Here is a 25,359-nt window from a genome sequence, read left to right as displayed (position 1 = left end):
CTTTCAACCAACATTAATAAAAAGAGATGGGGAAGAACACTTCATACTCATCAATGGAAAATTCCACCAGGAAGACATCACAATCCTGAACGTCTATGCCCCTAACACAAGGGCACCCACATTTGCAAAAGATACATTGATAAAACTTAAACCACACAAAGATCCCCACACATTAATATTGGGAGACTTCAACACCACACTCTCAACAAAGGACAGATCAACAAAACAGAAATTAAACAAAGAAACAATGTCTCTAACAGAGGACATGAATCAAATGGACCAAACAGACACTTACAGAACCTTACACCCAAACACAAAAGAATTTATCTTCTTCTCAGCACTTCATAGAACCTTCTCTAAAATAGACCATATGGTTGGTCACAAAGCAAGCCTCAACAGATACAAGAAGATGGAAATAATTTTTGTATCTTATCTGATCACCATGGAATAAACCTGGACCTCAACAACAACAGAAATAGCAAAAATCCTACACACACATGGAAACTGAGCAACTTGCTACTCAATGAGAGCTGGGTAAGGGAAGAAATAAAGAAAGAAATTAATGTCTTCCTAGACTTCAATGAAAATGAAGGCACAACATATCCAAACTTATGGGACACAATGAAAGCAGTGCTAAGAGGAAAGTTCATAGAACTAAGAGCCTTCAAGATGAAATTTGAGACAACTCATTCAAGCAACTTAATGTCTCACCTACAAATCCTAGAAAAAGAAGCAGACACATCAAGAAGGACTAGATGGCTGGAAATAATCAAAGTCAGGGCAGAAATAAATCAATTAGAAACAAATAAAACAATTCAAAAAATCGATGGAACCAAGAGCTGGTTCTTTGAGAAAATCAACAAGATAGACAAACCCTTAGCCAAGCTAACTAAAAGGCAGAGAGACACCATCCAAATCAACAAAATCAGAAATGAAAAGCTATAGACACAGTGGAAATCCAAACAGCCATTAGGACTTAATAGACTTCAAAAGTGGATATGCCACAAAATTTGAAAATCAAAATGAAATGGAAAATTTTCTTGATCGATTCCACTTAACAAAGCTGAATCAAGAGTAGGTAAATCAACTAAATAGTCCTATATCTCCCAAGGAAATAGAAGTTGTCATCAAGATTATCTCATCCAAAAAAAGCGCAGGACCAGATGGTTTCAGGGCAGAATTCTACCAGACCTTCAAAGAAGAGTTAACTCCAATTCTCTTCAAACTATTCCACAAAATAGAAACAGAAAAACACTACCAACACTACTGTCTATGAAGCGACAGTCACCTTGGTACCTAAACCTTACAAAGACCCCCCCCCCCCAAAAAAAAGAGAATTTTCAGGCCAATCTCCCTTATGGACACTGATGCAAAAATACTCAACAAAATACTTGCAAACTGAATACAAGAACATATCAAAGATATCATCCACTATGACAAAGTGGGCTTCATCACAGGTATGCAGGGGTGGTCCAATACATGGAAATCCTTCAATGTGGTCCACCAAAATAACAAACTGAAAGAAAAAAAAAAACACATAAAACCTCCTTACATGTTTAAAAGTCATTCGACAAAATCCAGCATCCATTCATGTTTAAAGTATTGGAGAGATCAGAGATAAAAGGCACACATACCTAAACATGGTAAAGGCAATAAACAGCAAGCTTAGAGCGAACAACAAGCTAAATGGAGAGAAACTTAAGGCCATTCCACTGAAATCAGGGACAAGGCAAGGCTGCCTACTCTCTCCATATCTCTTCAACATAGTTCTGGATGTCCTTGCTAGAGCAATAAGACAGTTGAAGGAGATAAAGGGGAAACAATTTGGAAAGGAAGAAGGAGAATTATCACTATTTGCAGATGATATGATAGTATACTTGAGTGACCCCTAAAATTCTACCAGGGAACTCTTACAGCTGATAAACACCTTCATCAATGTGGCCAGATACAAAATTAACTCAAAAAAAAAAAAAAAAAAAAAAGAGTAGCCCTTCTGTATACAAAAGACAAAAGGGCTGAGAAAAAAAAATTAGGGAAACAACACCCTTCACAATAGCCACAAATTACATAAAGTACCTTGGTGTAACCCTAAACAAGCAAGTCATATCTTGTATGAAAAAAAAAAAATAAGTCTCTGATGAAAGAATTAGAAGAAGATATCAGAAGATGGAAATATCTCCCATGCTCATGGCTTGGCAGGAATAACATAGTAAAAATGGCCATCTTACCAAAAGCAATCTACAGATTCAATGCAATTCCCATCAAATTACCAACACAATTCTTTACAGACCTGGAAAGAAAAATTCTCAACTTCATATGGAATAATAAGAAACCCAGAATTGCTAAAGCAACCCTCTACAATAAAAGATCTTCTGGAGGTATCTCCATCCCTGATATTAAGCTGTACTATAGAGCAACAGTAAGAAAAACTGCATGGTACTGGCATAGAAACAGAATGGTGGATCAATGGATACAAACTGAAGACCCAGAAGAAAACCCAGACACTTATGAACAACTCATCTTTGAAAAAAATGCCAAAACCATACAATGGAAAAAAGATAGCATCTTCAACAAATGGTGCTGGTCTAACTGGATGTTTACATGTAGAAAAATGCACATAGATCTATACTCATCACCAAGCACAAAATTAAATTCCAAGTGGATCAAAAACCTCAACATAAAACCAGACACATTAAATCGGTTAGAAGAAAAAGTGGGGAAGACCCTAGAAGTCATTAATAGAGGACACAATTTCCTGAACAGAACAACAACAACACGGGCTCTAAGAGCAACAATCAATAAATGGGACCTCATGAAACTGAAAAGCTTCTGTAAAGCAAAGGACACTGTCACCAAAACAAAATTAATTCCTACAGATTGGGAAAGAATCTTCACCAACCTTTTTTTTTTTTTTCTGACAGAGGACTAATATCCAATATATATAAAGAACTAAAAAAGCTGAAAAGCAACAAACTAAGTAATCCAATTAAAAACTGGGGAACAGAGCTAAACAGAATTCTCTGTAGAGGAATATTGAATGGCAGAAAAACAAAGAAATGCTCAACCTCATTACCCATAAAGGAAATGCAAATCAAAACGATGCTGAGATTTCACCTTACACACATCAGAATGGCCAAGATCAAAAACTCAAGTGACATCACATTCTGGAGAGGTTGAGGAGCAAGGGGAACCCTCCTCCACTGCTCATGGGAATGTAAATTTGTACAACCACTCTGGAAATCAATCTGGTGCTTTCTCAGACAAATAGGAATAGCATTCCTCAGATCCAGCCATAGCACTCCTAGACATATTTGCAAAAGAGGCTCAAGTACACAATAAGGACATTTGCTCAACCATGTTTGTAGCAGCTTTATTTGTAATAGCCAGAACCTGGAAACAATCCAGATGTCCCTCAACTGAAGAATGGATACAGAAATTGTGGTACGTCTATACAATGGAATATTACTCAGCAATGAAAAATAAGGAAATCCTGAAATTTGCAGGTAAATGGTGGGAACTGGAAAGGATTATCCTGAGTGATCTGTCCCAGAAGCGGAAAGACACACAGGGTATATACTCACTCATATAGACATATAATATAGGACAATCCTACTAAAATCTGTACATATAAAGAAGCAAATCAAAAGCGAGGACTCTGACTAAAATGCTCAATCCCCATCCTAAAAGGCAAAGAGGATGGACATCAGAAGAAAAAGAAAACAGGAAACAAGTTAGGAGCCTGCCACAGAGGGCCTATGAAAGGCTCTGCCCTGCAGACTAGCAAAGCAGGTGCTAAGACTTATGGCTAACTGTTGGGCAGAGAGCATGGAATCTTATGAAAGAAGTGGGAAATAGTAAGATCTGGAGAGGACAGGAGCTCCACAAGGAGAGCAACTGAACCAGAAAATTTGAACAGAGGTGTCTTTCCATATACTCCTACTCCAACCAAGTACCATGCATGGAGATAACCTAGAACAACTGCACAGATATAGCCCATGGCAGTTCAGTGTCCAAGTGGGTTCCATAGTAATCAGAAGAAGGACTGTCTCTGACATGAACTGATTGACCTGCTCTTTGATCACCTTCTCCTGAGGAGGGAGCAGCCTTACCAGGCCACAGAAGATGACAATGCAGCCACTCCTGATGAGATCTGATAGACTAAGATCAGAAGGAAGGAGAGGGGGACCTCGCCTATCAGTGGATTTGAGGAGGTGCATCCATGAAGAAGGGGGAGGGAAGGTGGGATTAGGAGGGGAGGAGGGTGGAGTTCATGGGGGGATACAAAGTGAATAAAGTGTAATTAATAAAACTTAAAAAAAAAGAGTGTGTACTAAGAGTGTGTCTGAATTTCAGCCAGATCACACAGACCTAGGTCTTCGGATGTGATCTCTTCCCAGAGTAGCTATTTTGCTAGATTAAAATTCCCCTTCAGCTGGGTGACTTTTATGTGTGATTTATACTGAGTTTCACAGTCTAACTTCATAAGAAACACCATCTAGAAAGTCTTGGTGAAGAGTTTAAGTTAGCCTGGGTATTGTTAGCCTGAGTATAACTCCATTATAAAATAAAGAGCCATCTTGACTGGGAGCTGAATTCAGGTACCAGGAAATATCACAAAATGTGAGCCTGGCAGAAAACAAAGTTAACTCTCCCAGCACCATCTCTAGGAAATATCACAGAACAAACACTTCATAGAAAATAGAGACAATCTCCCTTGCAATAATCAATGGGAATCGGTTGAGAATCTGGTGGGAAATTCTCCCCAATGTTTCAGATATAGATTAAATGAATAGCCATTGTGATCATATGTCTTAGGCAATTGTTCCTCAGAGAGGCATATACCTTAGGTAATTGTGATTCAGAAAAGGTCACCTCACCCATCTAACTTTTACCTAATCCTGTAACATCAAGGCATATGCCCTGTTTGCTGTCATAGAAACATGTGCTTCCCTGTTTACTGTCATGAAAACTCCCTGATCACAGACTTTCCCTAAAAACCCTTGCTCACTCAGGGTTCCAGGTCACACTTCTCTGCTGCTGCATCAGTGAGACTCAGCCCCAAGTTTGATTGCTCTCATAATAAAGCTCTCTTGCTATTGTACCGAGTTGTCTCCTGGGGGCTCTGAGGATCCCCTGAACCTGGCATTACATTTGGGGTCTGGTCCAGGGTGCCTCAGGACCTCTAGGACTCCCGACCCAGAGAACTTAATCCCATGGGTAAATGTCTTTTGTGTTGTCTGTCTGCTTAAAGTGTTTGTTTCTGTTCATTGATCTGAAAAGCCTCGATGTGCTGTAGAGGCAGCCAAAAGTGGACAAGAGAGACCTGTTGAGGTCCAGGGCCTCAGGGGTCAAAAAGACATTTTGGGCCTTGTAAGTTTCTGCCTCCCTGGAAGTCTTGGGATAGGGAAATGAGAGTAAGGACTGGTTTTCATAGACTTTCTGGCACTTCTGTGGCAGAGAAGTACAGGAAATGACAGGTTTTTGGTTTTACTTTGTTTCTGTGTAGGATTAATTGTCTTTTTCTTGGTGGTGTGCCAGGAGTTACTTTTGTATTTTTGTGATTAATTGCTTGTGGTCTTGCATTTGCCTTTGAAGCCATAGCTCTTCTTGCTTTAGTGATCTTAGATATTAGCCCAGGTATAGGTTGTGAGTTGTTGCCTTTAGTTTGGTTTTTGTCTGGGATGGCTGGTTCTTTTTTGTGTATGTGTGATTTACTATTTGTTGAAATTGCTCTCCTTACTTCTTTTGTGTTATCCTGAATTCTTTTGATGAAAAGACTGGCTGATGATATGGGACAGAATATTTCCAAACCCCTTGACTTGGTTCTGACACATTTTTAGAGAAGTTAAGACTAGAGCTCATGGTCTTACAGTTGATGTGAGGAGAGGAAAAATGATGACTTTTTGTAGCTCAATATGGCCCACATTTAATGTGGGCTGGCCAGCTGAAGGAACTTTCCACCTTACCACCATCCTTGCAGTGGTAAATGGGGTTTTTCAGAAAACATGTGGGCACCCAGACCAATTTCCATTTATTGTAGTCTGGAAAGACCTAATGATTCATCCACCTCCATGGATTAAGCCCTTTCTGACCCCCACTAACAATCCTCCTTCCGCAGCCTCTCCAAAACCAGAGGCCACTGCCCTGGCTCCCTCATATCCCCTTTACTCTATTTTTCAGGATGAGACTCCCATGGAAATAATTTTTTCACCCCCTCCTCCTCACATTCCTCAGACAGCTCCAGCCCTTTATCTAGGTTGGAACCACCATCTGTCCCAGCACCAAAAACCCAGAGGCTCTTGGCAGCCTCTTGGCAGCCTCTCCCTCTGGGGAACCAGATAACTGGAGAACTCAGAATGCCAAGTTCTCTGACAATTCTAAGGATTTGATTGATCTCTTTGAAACTGTTCTTTTCACCCACCAGCCAACCTGGGATGATTTCAGCAGCTTTTAAAAGTTTTGTCTGCCATAGAGGAGTGCGGACATATTATTTCAGAAATCCAAAAAATGTCCCAGGAGTTTCAACTACAGGAGTTGAAACCACACATGAAGGCTATATTGATGATTAGTTTCCTACATGAGGTGCAATTGGGATTATAACACTGCTGCAGATAAGGAACATCTCCTAGTCTATTGTCAGGCCCTGTTGGCAGGTCTCAAGGCTGCCACAAGGCAGCCCGATAATTTGGCCAAGGTATATGATGTCAGACAGGGAATGGATGAAAGTCCATTCTTGGAAAGAATTAATGAAATCTTTTGCAGATATACACATGGAGATCCAGAAAAATCTGAACATACAGGCACAGTTGCTTTGGATTTCATTAACCAGTCCGCTCCAGACATAAAAAAGAAACTACAGAAACAGGAAAGAATAGGACAGATGACATTGCAAGATTTAGTCCAGGTAGCTGAGAGAGTGTACAATAACAGGGACAGTTCTGAGAAAAAGCAGTTGAAGTCAGGAAAGACTTTGAACTGGGATCTGCAAGTGTCCTATTGGCCAAAAATGTTTTGTACCCCAGAGAAAGAAAGCACCAACTTCAGCGGATAGCCCAAGGCAAAGGACGTGAAGGACAATGCAAACCATCACTAGGTAAAAACCAGTGCACATAATGCAAGGAGGAAGGTCATTGGGTCAGATATTGCCACAAAAAGGGACCAAGGACTCAGACTAAGTTCCTGGCTCTGGAGGATCAGCATTTGTGTTGAAGGTAAGTCAGAATGTAGCTAAGTTTATTGAGGCAGATTGGACATTGCATTGTGCATATAGCCACCAAAGTTCAGGACAGGTAGAGAGGATGAACAAAACATCTAAAGAGACCTTGATGAAATTGACCTTGGAGACTGGCACTGACTGGGTGATGTTCCTCCCCTTTGCCCTTTATAGGGTTGGGAATTCCCCTTACCTGCTAAGTTTAACTCCCTTTGAGATTATATATAAGATGCCAGCCCCTATAGTGCCCAGTCTTAAGAATGATGCTACTTCTGAAGTAGATTAAAACAGATATTGATTATCGCCATGCCTGGTATGTGGTTGGAATATGAGTCTCTGGAAAGACCCCTGTGTTCAAATTTTCTGGTTCTGTTGCTCTCCTTGTGGGGTTCCTGTCCTCTCCAGATCTTACTAATTCTCACTTCTTACACAAGATTCCATGCACTCTGCCCAACAGTTGGCCATAAGTGTCAGTGTCTCCTTTGATAGTCTGCAGGGCAGAGCCTTTCAGAGGCCCTCTGTGGCAGGTTCCTAGGTTGTTTACTGTTTTCTTCTTCTAGGAGATAACCTAGAACCCCTGCACAGATGTACCCCATGACATTTAGTGTCCAGAGGGTTCCATAGTAATGGGAAGAGGCATTGACTCTGACATAATCTGATTGGCCTCCTCTTTGAACACATCTCCCTGAGGGGGGAGTAGTCTTTCCAGGCCACAAAAGATGATAATGCAGCCACTCCTGTTGAGATCTGATAGACTAAGATCAGAAGGAAGGAGAGGAGGACCTCCCCTATCAGTGGGCTTGGAGAGGAGCATTCGTGAAGAAAGGGGAGGGAGGGTTGGACTGGGAGGTGAGGTGGGCGGGACTTATGGGGGGATACAAAGTGAATAAAGTGTAATTAATAAAATAAAATTTTAAAAATGATAAAAAACAGGTTTTGAGAAATATTTAAGGCTTCTGTGCAAGCAGACAGCTCTTAAAGTGTCAACAGCAGCTTCTCACGGAAGAAAGCTGCAAGCCTCTATGGTCATAAAATAGTATTCAACCGGGAGCAAGACGTTCCTCCCTTGAAATTACAGCTAAAGGGGGTAAAAAATTAGTTTTATAACTTTGTGTGTTTGTTTTAAATATGTAAGTTTACTATATTCTATGTATATTTTGATGTTTGATTATTGATTATTAAATGTACTAAGACTTTACATAATTTTGGTCCTGTATTAAAAACCAGGTTTATAAAAATAATAATGTTTAAAACTACATTTATATAAAATATTAAAACTGCATCTCCGTGTGTTTGATTACAAGAACTTTTCTTACTGGCAGCCAACATCAAAATAATGTAGTTGGTATTGATTTTAAAAGTACTGAATAGTTTGCATTGATAAAATCTGGTTTTTAATTTTAAAATTATGGTTATATTTTGTGACTTCATTTCTAAAAAGGATACCTTATTTTGATATTGCAAAAACTGATGTTAAAAAATATGTTCAAGGTTATGAAATATTTTAAAGTTTATCAGGTATTTTAGACAATGGCTGTGGGCATTCTAACAGAGAACTTGAAACAATTACTCAGTCCTTTGGGGGAAGACAAAAGACTTTGGTATTTATTTTGTTAGTTTTACCAAATGAAACCAAGCCATATGATTTGAGCCAATTAAGAAAATTGCAGTTTTAATAATGTATTATGTCAAAATGATAAAATAATAAAAAAGTTCTGATGAAAATTTTATATGAAAATCAAGAAATATGTCGGTTGAATCAAAAAACAAAGCTGAGAAAAGTCTAACTTGAAGATACACAGAATGTTAGAGAAGATATAAACTGTATTTGCTTTGTGTATTTTTTTGTTGTTGTTTTGTTTTTGTTTTTACACCTGCAAGCATGATTTGAGAAAGAACTGTAAGATATGTTGCTCTTCATTTCAAAGGCTGGTGATTCTTCAATGAAATTGTTTTCTTATGCTCTTTCACCCAGGTTTATACAATGTAATGTTCAAGTCATTGTTAATTAGTATAAAAATGTATGCCTGGTTACCAGTTCCTGTATAAATGATTTAATGCTGTTTCTTCCTGGCTGATAGGTTTGATATGGCCAGAACTGTCCATCTCTGCTAAGATTGCCAGTTGTGTTTAGTTCTCGATTTAGGGCTAAATGAAACTTGTGTCCTTTGTGCTTTTTTGCTGCTCAGTCTTAATGCAGTATGTTGGGATGAGCAAGATTTGCTGCCCCTTCTATATATTGTATCTGATCAAAAGTTTTGCTTTGATTCTAGTTCAGAAAGGTATTTGAAGTTATGCTATAAGAATCAGTTTTATCTAGTCTTCTGTTTATGTTTTTGAAGTTAAGCTTAGGATGGGTAATTATAAAGTTTGCCTATAGAGATTTACTTGAGATGAATATGGCTCTAAAACATTTATTTAAAGAATATGCCATAATTAGAGATTATGACATTCTATTTCATAGGATGCAATTTAAAATTGATAATTAAAAGAGAGATGAAGAATAATTCAGATATCCTGGCCCACAAGCTTGTCAGAGATCTGATGAATATGGCATTTTAACATTTGTAAGATTATTTTGACACAGATTTCTAAAATCCTGACAGTAGCTCCCCCAAGGTCTCCAAGAAGATTTGGACACACTGCAACTCTGTATTATGGTGTGCTAACCACTGGGCCAGACTGCCCCAACTGGCCCAATGCTAGGGCCCAGCCTAAACTATGGACAAAACTGTGGACACCTGAAGAGTCAATGTTTCACATTGCTAAGGGCGAGGTGAGGCCATTCTCTTCCCTCTCATTATCTGGGCCTGGTTGCTGGACTTCCCTGCTCATGATGCCATAAGACCACAGGACCCAGGGACAGCTGACTGGAGTGATTCACTGACTAGCTGTCACTGTCATTTGGATTGATACATATTTATCCTTCTCAGGTCTCTGATTACATTGATGGCTAAGCTAAGCTAATGGTAGTCTTTGCAGCTAAAGACCAGATAGTTAGATCCAGTGTTAGTTTATTGGTTAATTTATTACTTAGTTAAAATTACCAGGTACTAGGTTTTCTATTTAAAAAAGGGTTGCCATGTCTACAGGCTCCATCTTCATTATTTATGTCTTATGATGAATGGCTGGATAGAAAGATAATAGAGTTTATGTAGGGTTTGAGGATATAGGAGTTTAGGTTTTGAGAATCTAGAGAATGTTGTTTGGTGTGGAAAAATGTTTCAGGGTTGATAAATGCAAGAAACATTGGAGGGTGTAAGGAGGTGTTTTAAGGTATATGAATGTGGAGTGTAATGATTTGAGGCATATTAAAAACGGGAGATATGTCAGATTTCTCGCCTCTCTCTGCTATTGTTGTGCCTATGATGTTATAAGGTTTCAGAAGTCTAGAGTTTTGACATTGACCAATAGAGTTCTGATATGTTGATGAAACACTGATTGCTTATTACCCAGTCTCAAGCTTGAGATTTTAATTACCTTTTGGTTGTCTTTTGGAGGTAGATTTAGAAGTGTATTTCATCATGCTAAACACGTCTATACAATGTGTATATCTGAGCTTTTACAATGATATTTTTAATATCTGCCATTTCTGAGGTAGACTTTGATATAGGATTTAAGAATATTTTAAATATGTTTCTTCTAGTTGCTTTGTTAAGGAAAGTCCAACCATTCAGAGTTTAATACTAAAGCCATTAATGTATTTCTGCCTAACTTTCCAATGTAACATGGAGATGGGGACTAAAAGTAAATGCTAAGAAAATATGACAAAAAATAGCCAAGCTCTTTGATGGCTGAGTACCAACAACAGGGCCCACATTAATTAAAATGTTAAGAGTTTCAGGCCATGGACAACTTAACTTGTTTATAAAGGTCACAAAACAAACAGCTAAGAAAAATTGATACTCATTCCATTGGATGTAGTTTTACCTGTTACTCACAAAATGTTTCAGGAAATCAAAAGGTCATGAGACCTGAATCTGACATAGCTCAAACAGACCCCAGGTGAGCTTTTCCCTGGTCTTGGGATTCCTCATTTTTCCCATTTATTACACAATTTTAACTTCTGTTTCTAGTTTGAATTTGTCTCAGCAGATTTTCACCTGGTTGAGACTGCAAGCTGAGATCTGAACTTGCTGGAAGCTGACATGATTGCTCACAGCCTCCTTGGATGGATCACCTAACCAGACGTTTCTGAGGACTGCCCCACTGTGCAGCCTTTCGCTGGCATTTCAGTCTTCCTAGCCCCTGATGCCAACGGTGCTATTATCATAATTAAAGCAGTTTCAGAAGAAGAGACCATCAGCCCAAAATCCCAACAAAAGGCTGAAATGCTAGGTCAAAGGGAGCTCCTTGACATTACCTATTATCTTGGGGACCAGTTTAGCTGGAGCAGAAATTAGTGTTGCCATACTAGATGTAGAAAGCCAGAATTATAACATCTCAAAAGCAGAATCTTTTGCTTTTGGTCATTTTTGGATTATGCTTACTTAATAAGTTGTTAGGATATATTAGGCAAAGACTAGGACTATACAGTTGATGATAATGAGAACCCAGTAATGCCAGCTTGGACATGCCCTTGAACTATAAGTGCCCAAGAGTGGCCTATTCAAGTTCATGGAAAAGGAAAAATAAATTGTTTAAGTTAGCCTGGGTATAGTTAGCCTGAGGTTAACTCCATTTTTTGCAATAAAGAGCCATCTTGACTGGGAGCTGAATTCAGGAACCAGGAAACATCACAATATGTCCACCTGGAAGAAAACAAAGTTAACTCTCCTAGCAATAGCCTCCAGGAATATCACAGAATAAATATTTCATAGAAAATATAGAAAAGAGTATAGAAAATATAGAAAAGAGTCAAACTTCCTGGTAATAATCACTGTGAATCAGTTGAGAATCTGGTGGGAAAATTCTCCCCAATGTTTCAGAATAAAAGAATTAATAGATTAAAAGAATAGCCATTGTGATCATATGTGTTAGGCAATTGTGCCTAAGAGAAGCATATACCTTAGGCAATTATGATTCAGAGAAGATCACCTCAACCCTCTTTTACCTAATCCTGTAATGTAAAGGCATATGCCCCCCCATTGCTGTCATAGAAACATGTGACCCCTGTTTGTTGTCATGGAAACCCCCTGATCACAGACTTTCCCTTTAAAAATGCTGCTCACTCAGGGCTCACGGTCCCATTTCTCTGCTGCTGCATCAGTGAGACTTGAGTCCAGAGTTTGAATGTTCTCTTAATAAAGCTCTCTGTCTTGTTATTGGGGATCTCTGAGGTTCTCATAAACTTGGCATAACAATAGCACTGGAGCTGAGAGGAGGCTGAGAGCTTTTTAAAATTAAATTCTGTTGCTTTTGAGGAAGGTTCTAATATAGCCCAGGCTGGCCTTACTTCACTGTAGCCAAAGCTGGCAGGCCTGAAGATTGCTCAAAGGCTGAACACAGGCTGTGATGCAACCAGGATCTCAAAGGTGTGAGGGACCACCTGGGAATGAGAAACAACTGTGATTATTTGAATTGAAGCCAGGTGCAGCAAGCTCTTGAAGGGTGGGGTGAACTGTCCTGAGAAACAACCAGCTATAAACTATCTACAACCAGCTGTAAACTATAGAGCAGACTGATCTGATTTTCAGGTATAAAAACCCTGTGCTTTGCATGTTCAGAGTCGTCTCCTGTCTTTGGAGGGGTGACCCTACCTCAATAGCAATAAAACCTCTTGCTTTGGCGTCAAGCTGTGCTCTGTGAGAATTCCTGGGAAGTGTGTGATCCTGAACTCCTGAGCAGTGAGACTCCAGGTCTTACAAGTGGACTTCTCTGCTTGCTCTGAGGACCTGAGATTAAGATGAGGACTATGGGGATTGAGAAAGGAGGAGGGAGGGACCCACATGGGGGGATACAAATTAAATAAAGTATAATGAAGAAAGAATTTTTAAAAAGATGAGGACTATGAGAAAACCCTCATTGTTCAAGAAAATCTGTCATGTGTTAAAACTTGAAAAATCATATTTTGACAATTTTATTCTGATTTTTAAAATTGTATTTTACTTTAGTAGTTTTATTTATTTTTTATTTTGTGTGCATGAATGCATGCCTGGTGCCTGCAGGACCAGAAACCATGAGATCCTCTTGAACTGGAGTTACTAAGAGTTGTGAGCCTTCATATGGAGGCTGGGAATTGAACTTTGGTCCTCTGCAAGGACAGCCAGTGTTCTTAACTCCTGAACCATCTCTCCATCCCCATTGTTCACTTTATTATTTCAGGGAAAATATACTTCACTGCTTGGTTAAGGTAACTGAACACATTGTTATTTTGGTAAAGCACAAACAAAACAAGAATTTCCCATCTTCAGCATACTGCTTGGCGTTGATTACATTTTTACAGTCTGCCTCCACCCAGCAAGTCGCCCATGGCCTTCCCTCCTGAGCTGAGGATGAGAGTCTGCTTTTGTTTCCACTCCTGAAAGTTTCCAAGCTCTTCCTGCTCCCAGTAGTCCACACAGAATTTGTTCTGCCTAGACTCTCATTGCAGTCAGTACAGTGGCTTCATGCCAATCTGTGTGGGACCATGTGCACAATCTCCTTCTCTTTTAAAGCTGGAGTAACACTCCAGTGCAGAGAAGCTGAACTCTGTTTATCCGTCATCAGGACTGCATTTTATACATAGATTCTATGTCTGTCTTTGTCTCTGTCTCTCTGTGTCTCTGTCTCTCACTCTGAGTGTGTGTGTGTGTGTGTGTGTGTGTGTGTGTGTGTGTGTGTGTGTATGCTAAATGATTTGAACATTTCTGGATACTTGATAATTATAATAATAACTATTTACAAACCTCATTTGGCAAAACAGAGATAGCTGAGGGATTTGAATAAACGAAGACTATCATAAGCTGTCACGTATTATAATTTGCTGTGGATAATCCAGACTCTAACAAGATAGTCACTTTATGTCTCCCCAAAAGACACACTGGGAAGTACAAAAGACTCATGTATCTGGCATGTGGTTTGTCTTTTATGTGTAGCATCCACACATCTCATAAGAAATAGGTTTAACAACAGCAAAAAGACAACTCTGTAATTTCATTTAACCTGAAGCTCATGTAAACTACATTACAATTCATAGCTCTAATGCCAGTGTACCGGCTTATCTTAAGGAATCTTACCTACACCCAAGTAATATGATGTTTACCATCCTTCCATACATGGATCTAAAAATGTTAATTATGTGCTTTTCAGTACTGAGAACCAAAACAGGGCTGACTGTGGCATAGCCATGGACTGTGAGAATATGGACACAAAACAAATTCAGATCATCATCTATACTTCTTAGGTAGGAGATGACGCTGTCCAAGGTGTACATCACCATAAAGAAACTCATGATGCAAAGGATGGTCCGTGTGGCTCTTTGTTCGGCAGATAGTCTGAGGAAAAGGCTGGCACTGTGGAGAAGCTGGGACTGGTTCTTATGTCTTATAGGAAAGTCACCATGTACCCACTGGAGAGGGTCATAAGACCTACAAAGATGACATCCCTGGAGATCAACAATATAAAAAATGTGTGATGGACAGAGTAGCTCATGGGCACAACACACCAAGATTGACTGACGTATATAAAGCCAGGTGAGGTCAGATTAGCGTTGCAGTTATGTATGTTATAAGGGGACTGCTAATGGATGAATAAAAGATACTCAGGAAAAGAAGGCAACCTAGCATGTGGTGTGGAGATTTACATTTGAATTTTGCTAGATGGGAACTTCTGGGACTGAGGGTGATGGCCTGGAGGATGCTGAGCAGGCTAGTGGCACAAAGAGAGAGGCTCCTAAAAGACCTGTACAAGAACATGACAAATTTGCATGTGGAGTCACTCCATCTCTTCCCTGGCATAAAAATGTCTGAAGCTACTAAACTCACGACTAGCAGCATCAGTGGATTAGGGCCAAGAGACTGATGGGCAGATCAGTGAGTCTAGGCCTCTGCCCACGAATAAACATGAGGATGTGGAAGAGAAGAAGGAAGCTGTTGCCTAAGAGCCCAATCCCAGCTCCAGCATAAATGGTGTTTCTTACCTTGGAGTTACCTGACAGTTTGTTGATTTTGTTCATTTTAAGGCTGAAAGAAGCAGGTAGCAACTGTGAGGGGAGAACAGCAAGAAGATTTCTATCACCAATCTAGCCTTGCTCATCAGCTGCAGACAATGGCAGCTCCACTCTCCTTAGAAAGATGTTTATTTCACAGCTCTGCCTTATTCCGCTTAAGATTGCCTTCATCTCAAAGTGCCCAGAAGGGATGCCCACTCTCTCCATTGTTCTGACACTTATTGCCCCATCCAGATAGAAGCTTTCTCCCACATTACAATTGTCATGTGTCAAGAAAATATTTCTTTTCCTACTGTTTCCTTTTTGAGGTTTCCTTAGGCAAAAGCAATGTCTTACTTTTCTTTCATCTGCATCATGTTGATTGCCAGACACAGAGCAACTCTGCAGGTTTTGGTGAAGTTCAATGAGGATTGCAAGAAAGTAGAAATAAGATCCTCAGATGAAGCTGTGCCCTTGTCTTAAACAGGCCCAGAGTCATTTTATTCCAATCTCTTTCTTCTGCTCATTTACTTCAGACCTTTTGCTCTTCATGTGGATGTGTAGGGAGCATTAGGAGTGGAAATTCTGAATCCAGACTCCTTCACATCATACTCACTCCTGCCATATCCTGTGTGTGACCCTGAGCAGTCTGGGACTAAGCTACAGCGTTAGAACATATGACATCTGTGTGACTGTGTCAGGGAGATGTGTAAGAAGATGAAGTCTACATACCAAGAATAGCGGTGTTCCCTTTACAGGGCGAACTCTTGGAAGTGTAGGCTGCTGGCTTTATTCTCATGAAGGTTCCTTATGTTTGTGACTTGGAATAGTTAATATAGTTTTAAAAAAAAAAAAACTGTTTGGTTTCTCCCAGCCCAAATCAGAGAAGGGTAAGCATGAACACAATAGACTTCCCAAGCAATCCTTTCCAGAGCATCCTGGTAGCATTTTAGTCCTTCTCTGTGAATCTCACATTGTAACTTCATCTGAGGTATGTGCTGATGTCACAACAAACAAAAGCCTCCATGAGAAGTGTTCAGTTATCAGAGGCTGCCAGGAATGTGGTCTACGTTTTGTCTCTTTCCACATTTGAAAGCAAAACAATTAATAAGAATTATAGTTTCAATAGATTGAGGGCCATTCCCATTGTAAGGTTTTAATGAAAGAAGAATTATCTAACTCATCCTGAATGAGGGGCTGCACAGGTGTGTAGGATTTCATACCTCCTTGAGGAAGCAGTGATGCTACTCAGACTCAGGTGGCCAAAGCCTCAGAGGTACAGCAGAAGATTTGATGACGGGTCTTCTCGAAAATTATTTCTCATGCAATGCAAGTATTTACTTTAATTCAAGTATCATAATCCTAAATTATGCAATAATAAAAAATGAAGTCATATAGTAATGAAATAATTATCATTTTAATATCATGGGTGTAAGATGGTTTTATTTTATCTTTAATGTGAGATATGAGGGAAAGCAAAAGGGCCTGAGTTACCAAACCTGATGCACCAGCTAAGTAAGTGCTCAGAGCAGAAGAAATGAGGGAGCCTCAGTGTTCAGAAGTGCTGGCCTCCAGTCATGATGAGTTACATTCTAGAAGGGAAGAACCAATTGCAAAGAGTGGTCCTCTGACCCCGAGATGTGTGCTGTGACATACACACCCTACCCCATCCCACAAAATACATAAGATGAAAAGTAACTTTAAAAAATCAGAGCTAAGGTTGATGGCCAGTTAAAGACTGTAAACATGGGGTGCTTGGTGTGGTGAGAACCTGCTGCTTTGACAGAGGCCCCGGGTACAGTTCTCACCTCTCACATGGCAGCTCAAAACCATCTGTAACTCTAGGTCCAGGGGTTCCCAAAACTGCTGAGGTCCTCGGGCAACAGGCATGCATGCAATACAAATATATAGACACAGCAAAAGCAAACAAAATAAAACACCCAAAAAGTGTAACACACATAACAAAATAACCTAAAAAATTTAAATTGAGATTTTCTAAAATAGAATGGTAAAGCATCATTAGGAAAGGTAAAACTTCTACAAGATTAATATGCTGAGTTCTATGTACCAGCAGAGCTGTAAATACATTTTACTGAGTGATTCCCATTGCATTACCATGCTCTTTATATAATAGATCCGTTTGGTTACCCAATGTCAATTTCAGCAGATGTCAGAAACAAAACAGATTGAAAAACAGAGAAGTAGAGGCAAAGCTCAGAGCTGAGGTGGTCACAGGCAGGTGGAATATAGCTGAGGCTGAGGCCATGTCTGAATGGACCCCAGTCTCTGAGGAGCAGGAATGGAGACCTCATTTTCATTGAAGACTTCAGGAAGAGGCTGTGCTTTGCTTTAGTGGAACTTTATGCTCTGTGTCTCAGTCTCCCCAACAGACATGGTGCACACACCTGCACCCAGGACTGAGGAGAGGAGGAAGGAACATACTTAGTCCAAGAGCAGCCTGGGCAACTCACAGAGCCCTTGTCAAGAAGGGCAGTCATTTTATGGAGACTCTCATATAGCCAGGTACTAGAAAACAATACCAGTGTACTCAAAACTACTGACCACTTTCTCTCTGTCAGGTTCAGAGTATCTGGTTTTATGTTGAGGTCTTGATCCACTTGGATGTGAATTTTATGCAGGTTGATTGAATGGGTATATTTGCCAGTAAGGCCAGCACAATTGATTGAACATGCCTTTTCCCTCATTGTACATCTTCGACTTCTTTGTAACAAATCCGGTGTCCATAGGTTTGTGGCTTTACATCTGGGTCTTTGATTTAATTCCTTAGACCCACCTGTTTTGTTTTGTTTTTTAATGCCAATACTATGTTTTTTTGTTGGTTTTTTTTTGTTTGTTTGTTTGTTTTATTACTATAGCTCTGTAGTAGAGTTTGAAATCAGGAATGGTGATACTGCCAGTAGTTTTTTTTTGTTGTTGTTGTTCTTTGTTTTTTGTTTTTGTTTTGTACAGGATTGTTTTAGGTATCCTGGCTTTTTCTTTTTCAATTTTAAGTTGAGTATTTTTTCTTTCCAGGTATGTAAAATATTGTGTTGGAATTTTGGTGAGGAATTGAATTGAATCTGTAGATTGCTTTGGTAAGATGGCCAGTTTTACTATGTTGATCCTACTGACCAATTAACATGGAAGATCTTTCCAACTTCTGATATCTTCTTCAATTTTTTTAAAGACATTAAGTTATTGTCATTCAGCTCTTCACTTGCTTAGTTAGAGTTACCCCAAGATATTGCATATTATTTGTGGCTATTGTGAAGGATGATGTTTCCCTGATTTCTTTCTCAGCTTACATGTCATTTGTATAAAGAAGGGCTACTGATTTTTTTTTCTTGAGTTACTTTTGTATCCAGCCACTTTACCGAAGGTGTTTATCAGCTGTAGGAGTTCCCCTGTAGAATTTTTGGGGTAGCTTATGTATAGTATCATATCATCTGCAAATAATGATATTTTGACTTCTTCCATTCCTGGTTGTATCCCCTTGATCTCTTTTAGTTGTCTTATTGCTCTAGCTAGAACTTCAAGTACTATATTGAATGGATATGAAGAAAGTGGACAGCCTTCTGTTGTTCCAGATTTTCGTGGAACTGCTGTGAATTTTTATTTAATTTGATGTTGGCTATCACCTTGCTATATATTGCTGTTTTTATGTTGAAGTATGTAACTGTATTCCTGATCTCGTCAAGATTTTTATCATGAGGGGGTGTTGAGTTTCCTCAAAGGCTTTTTCAGCATCCAATAAAATGATCGTATGTTTTTTCTTCTTTCCGTTCATTTATGTGTTGGGTTACATTGACTGATTTTTGTATTTTAAACCATTTATGCATCCCTGGGATGATCCCGGGACGATAGTCATGATAGATGATATTTTTAACGTGTTATTGGATTTGGTTTTCAAATATTTTATTGAGTATTTTTGAATCAATGATCATAAGAAAAATTGGTCTGTAATTTTCTTTTTCTGTTGTTGAGTTGGCCTGGTTTGGATGTCAGGGTGATTATGGCCTCACAAAATAAATCTGACAATGTTTCTCCCGTTTCTAATTTGTGGAATAATTTGAGGAGTATTGTTATTATCTCTTCTTTGAAAATCCAGAAAATTCTGTGCTAAAATCATAGAACCGTGGGCTTTTTTTTTTTTTTTTCAATGCAGTTTATTCAGGAACCTTGAACAATCATCTGACCCTGGGGAAAGCCAGCCCACAGCTTAAATAGCCTCTGGGTAGCCAACCCCAGCGTGCCACGTGGGCAATGCAGATAGGTCCACATACATGGAAGCAAGCCAGATCCTCAGCCTTAGCCAAATGTGGAATTGTTCGTGACAGAGAGCACTCACCATCAGGAAGGTGGAAGGCGGAAACCAGCTCCATCTTTAAGGCATAGCATTCCACAGCTCTCTACAGTTCCCCCTTTTTGTTTTAGACGCATCAGGCAAGAGTAGATGTCTGATCTCTGATATTAGAAATAAATTGGGACTTTGTACTGATGTTCATTTAGGTGTCATCCACCCAAAGAGCATCAGACCGGACCGATACCTTTTTCTCAGAGGCGGGACCTGGGGCATCAACCCGCATTCAATCAGTCATGCTCTTCTCTGGTTCCAAAGCGGCTGACCCTGAGTGCAGTGCTTAGCCTCGCATCCTGAGCATAACATTTTAGCTTTTGATGGTAGCCAAACATGCTGGGGAGACTCTCCTGCTTCAATGGCTGTAAAGGCCTGAATGATCATGGCTGCATTACGCTGTTGTGAGACTCTAATCTTGCATATACACCACAGTCAAACCAAGGAGACAAACACCAGAAGGCCTGCTAACACTCCCATGCCCGCCCATTCCTTCAGATGATTCATGGCTGCAGCAATCCATGATGATAATCCTGTGGCTAGTCCTGCGTCCACTCTGGTAGAATTTACCGTGACAATGGCCACTCTCAGCTGCTCCATCGTAGTATCGAATTCTCCAGTCCAATTACCTAAAATATAGTTCGACAATTGTTTAGACAGATTTGCAGCACAGGAAAAATTCTCATGTTATATGCTAGTGACACAAAGTCCAGCATATTTTCATTGACAGCCAAGTTGAGCGATTTGCCATAGGGTATCAATTTGCTCCTGCATGAGGTCAATCCTCTGATTGAACACCATCAAGCTTCCTTTTAGTTGAGCATTAATTCCTTTTTGTACAACTAAGGCATGAGCTACATTGGCTACATGATTATTCAGGGTCTGAGCAGTCTGCCCAGGATGACTCATGGCTAATGCCCCGGTGGTAGCTCCAACAGCCGCCAATGAGATGGTAGTAACAATGGTGGCTATAGTTCCAAGATCCCTTTTCTGTCTGAAGAGAGTCATAGCGTGAGGGGCATCAATGGGCACAGGCACGCAGTGAGGCATGCGAGTAACCAGGGCACACCTAAATTAACTAGCATTCCAGCATTGGGCAAAAAAGCAAGTATCATTACCACAATTACTTGGCTCTATCTGGGTAACAATAAATAAAAATGGGGGATATAAACAAACAGGTGTGTACTTATAGGAAATATTACAAGAAGCCTTAACCCCCTCATTGGAACATCCTGCATCAGTTCTAGAACTAGCAGTGGTGGTGTCCAAGGTCTGAGTAGGTTCAGGAGACCATTGCCCCCAGGGGCGAGACGCGCTCCATGCCAATTGACTAACTCCATGTTTTCCTCCACTTTTGAAAGTCATTTAAGGTTCTTAAATTATTTTTCCCTTTTTTTTTTAAATTTTTCATCAATTACACTTTATTCATTCTGCATCCCCCCATAAGCCCCTCCCTCCTCCCCTCCCAACCCCACCCTCCCTCCTCCCCCTGCTTGCATGCCATTCCCCAAGTCCACTGATAGGGGAGGTTCTCCTCTCCTTTCTGATCTTAGTCCATCAGTTCACATCAAAAGTGGCTGCATTGTCCTCTACTATGGCCTGGTAAGGCTGCTCCCCCCCAGGGGGAGGTGATCAAAGAGCAGGTCAATCAGATTATGTCAGAGGCAGTCCCTCTTCACATTACTATGTAACCCAATTGGACTCTGAACTGCCCTGGCCTACATCTGTGCAGGGGTTCTGGGTTATCTCCATGAATAGTCTTTGGTTGGAGTATGAGTCTCTGGGAAGTTCCCTGTGTTCAAATTTGCAGGTAAATTGTGGGACCTGGAAAGGATCATCCTGAGTGAGGTGTCCCAGAAGCAAAAAGACACACATGGTATATACTCACTCATATAGACATACAACATAGGACAAACCCACTAAAACCAGTGTATCTAAAGAAACTAAGCAAGAGAGAGGACCCTAACCAAAATGTCCAATCCCCATCCAAAAAGGCAAAGAGGATGGACATCAGAAGAAGAAGAAAACAGGAAAAAACCTAGGAACCTACCACAGAGGGCCTCTGAAAGCCTCTGCCGTTCAGACTATCAGAGCAGATGCTGAGCCTAATGGGCAACTGTTGGGCAGAGTGAATGGAATTTTAGGTAAGAACTGGGAAATAGTAAGAGCTGGAGAGGACAGGGTCTCCACAAGGAGAGCAACAGAACAACCTTGGGCTTTTTTTACTTCCTTTAGTTGGGAGACGTTTAATGACATCTATTTCCCTAGAAGCTAGACTTCTATTTAAGTTGTTTATCTGATTCATCTTTGGTAAGTGGTATCTATCAAGATATCTGTCCATTTCTTTTAGATTTTCCATATTTGTACAGTAGATGTTTTTGAAGTATGACCTAATGATTCTTTGGATTTCCTTGGTATCTGTTATGTCATCCTTTTTATTTTTTGTTTGGTTAATTTGGATAGTTTGTCTCTGCCTTTTAGTTAGTTTGGACAGGGGATTGTCTATCTTGTTTATATTCTCTAATAACAAATTCTTTGTTTCACTGATTTTTTTTTGTATTGGTCTTTTTGTTTCTATTTTATTGATTTCAGTCCTTAGTTGGATTATTTACTTTCCTCTACTCCTCTTGGATGAATTTGCTTCCTTTTTGTTCTAGAGCTTACAGGGGTGCTACTAAGTTGCTAGTATGGAGTCTGAACTTTCCTCTGACTACCATTTTTATTGTGTTTCATAAGTTCAGGTATGCTGTGCATTCATTTTCCTTGAATTCTAGGAAGTCTTTAACCTCTTTATTCCTGCCTTGACCCAGTGGTCACTTAGAGGATAGTTATTCAGTTTCCATGATTTTGTGGGCTTTTTGTTATTTCTTTTATTGTTAAAATATAGCTTTAATCTGTGAGAGTATGATAGGCTACAGGTGGTTATTTCAATTTTCTTGTACCTGTTGAGACTCACTTTGTGACTGAGTATGTAGCCAATTTTGGAGAAAGATCTGTGAGATCCTGAGAAGAGTGTATATTCTTTTCTGTTTGGGTGAAATATTCTCTAGACTTCTGTTTGGTCCACTTGACTCACAATGGCTGTTAGTTCCATTATTTCTCTGCTTAGTTTTTGTCTGGATGACCTGTCTATTGATGAGAGTAGTGTATTGAAGTCCCCTGCTTTTAATGTATAAGGTTCAATGTGTGGTTAAAACTTTACTAATGTTCCTTTTACAAATGGGGGTGCCCTTCATTTTGAGGCATAGATGTTCAGAATTAACATTTTTTTGCGGTTGGATTTTCCTTTTGATGAGTATGAAGAGTCCTTTCCCATCTCTTTTGATTAATTTTAATTAGAAGTCTTTTTGTTTTGAAGATATTAGAATGGCAACCTCAGCTTGCTTCTTGGGTCCATTTGCTTGGAAAAAAAGTTTTCCTACCCTTTAACAATGGGTAACAATGGGTGGTTTGTCTATGCTCAACTGACACAGAAAACAACCAAGAGATGGGAAAACCAGGCTGAAGCCAGGAAGAAGTTCAGTGTATGGGAACAATAGGCCCAGGGGACATCAGTCCAAAAGTTGAATCCCAAATTAACTTAAACAAGGCTTTTCATGCCCCCTGTGTTGCCATGTCCCCTTGCATAGTAATCTAGATGACATATGTTTGATTGGCTTATTAAACTTCCTTATTACAGTCTGATAAACTGCCTCATGGATATAAATGTTTCCCCAAGCAACAGACTTTATCCCAATCTATTTATAGCAGAGGTGAAAGGAGGAGGAATTTGGTTTTAGAAGAAATGTTGTGTAGAGTGTTGAACCTCAAGGGAGCTGGCCAGTGGTGTGGGTCTTTCCTGTTTTCCAGGGCACCATACCTTGGTGACCAGTGCTGGAACTAACTGCCTTGCACCGTAAAACTGAACATGGTCCTATGCTGTGCAGAGGCTGTGTTTGGGTCAAAAGTTTTGATAACTCTGAGAATTTTAAATCCAGCTGTTGTTCGCATTGCTGTATACATCACATGTGCTTCTTGCAAAGAATTCTCTTCTGAAAGTTCTGTGTATGATTCCTTTCTTTCTGGAGTGTGTAACTATGGCAAGAAATGCCTCCTCATTTAATTTGTCAAAATAGCTATACCACAGGAAATTAAAATATTGAAATGTGTTAGACATGGTTACATCCTTCAAAACAGTGTGAGCTGTCCACGGCCATGATGCATGAGAGCCACCTCATAGGATTCCCATAATGACGCATTGAGGAAAAAGATAAAATAAAATAAAATAAAATGAAACAAAAATGCCCTGGTCATATCAGAAAAGGGATGAGGTTTAATTTTCTGCTACATGTTTGTTACCACACAGGTTAAAGTAAATAATTTTAACAGAAAAACAAAAACAAAAACACTGCTTTAGATTTTCATGTACACCAAAGCACATGAACACCATGCCATGACTGACAGTTCTGATGTCAGTGTATTGGGTCCTCTTATAAAGAAATAGGCCCATCAATGATCAATGAATATTCAAACATTTATGTCCTTCCACACATAGACCTGAAAAAGTTAACGACATGTTTTTCAGTGTTCATAAACACAAAAGGGCTGACTGTGGCATAGCTGTGGACAACAAAGAGTCGGATATAGTAAGATGTTGGATCATTCAGGAACATAGTTCTTGAGCAGGAGATAAAGCCATCCAAGATGGACATCAACACAAAGAAGCTCATGAGCAGAAGGAAGGCCCTGTTAGCTCTTTGCTCTGGGGATGCTTTTGGAGAAAGCCTGGTGCTGTGAAGATGCTGGGCCTGCTTCCTGTGCCTGCACAAGAGAGCCACCATGTACCAAGTAGAGATGACCATAACACTAATAAGAAAGACTTCCCTGACGGCCATCAGTGTACAAAATGTGCTTTTCATGAGGTAACTCATGGGTAGGAGAGAACAGGACCTAGTAACATACATGAAGTTATTTGAAGTCAAATTGGGAGTGGCAATAATTGATACTAAGAGGTGACTGCTAATGAGCACATAAAGGACACTCAGAAAAAGAAAGGCACATGAGATGTAATGGGCAGATTTGTGCTTGAACTTGGCTAAACAGGAGCTTCTGGGACTGAGGATGATGGCCTGGAGGACACTCAGCAGGCTGGTGGTACAAAGCGAGAGGCCCCTAAAAATTCTGTACAGGTAGACAATGAGTTTACATATGGTGTCATCCCATCCCCTCAAAGAAATAAAAATGTCCGTGGCTATGAATGCTATGAACATTAGCATCAGTAGGTGGATTAGTGCCAGCAGACCAATGAGCACGTCAGTGGGTCTAGGCCTGTGCCCAGGAATGAACTTGAGGATGTAAAAGAGAAGAAGGAAGCTGTTGGCTGAGATCCCAATGCCAATTTCAGAGAAGAAGGTGTTCCTTATGTCAGAAGAGTGTGAAGTCATCTTATGTGGAAACAAAGAGTGGCTGAGGAGAAAAGTAAAACAATGATTCACCATGATCAAGACCTCACATACCACTCCAGACCAGTCTTCTGGCCTCAGGAAAACATGCAGATGCTCCTGAATGCTTATTCTGCTGAAGACCTCCATTCTAACTCCTACCCCACAGACCATCCTCCTGCTCTCACTTGTCCTAAGCTGAGCCATGGCTGGACCCTGTGTCCCATGGTGGCTGCAGTGTGTGAGCTCCCTCAACATTAAAAACAGCAGCAATTATGTGTTCTCATGTTTGCAGGTTTGGGTT

At 40.0% G+C, this 25,359-nt stretch overlaps 1 protein-coding gene across 1 annotated transcript in view; it reads right to left on the bottom strand.

The window, feature by feature from the left end:
- Positions 1–14,366: 14,366 nt before the first annotated feature.
- LOC110566559 (vomeronasal type-1 receptor A11-like) overlaps positions 14,367–25,359 on the bottom strand; it is a 45,283-nt gene continuing 34,290 nt past the window's right edge. The window contains exons 4-5 of the mRNA XM_060383391.1: positions 24,172–25,043; positions 14,367–14,415 (exon numbers count right to left, since the gene is read on the bottom strand). Of these exons, the coding sequence (XP_060239374.1) occupies positions 14,367–14,415; positions 24,172–25,043 (921 nt within the window). The remainder of the gene's footprint in view (positions 14,416–24,171; positions 25,044–25,359) is intronic.

This window comes from Meriones unguiculatus, chromosome 5 (genome assembly GCF_030254825.1).
Source record: "Meriones unguiculatus strain TT.TT164.6M chromosome 5, Bangor_MerUng_6.1, whole genome shotgun sequence".
NCBI classification, from domain to species: Eukaryota; Metazoa; Chordata; class Mammalia; order Rodentia; family Muridae; genus Meriones; species Meriones unguiculatus.
This window is presented reverse-complemented; position numbering and strand designations above follow the sequence as displayed.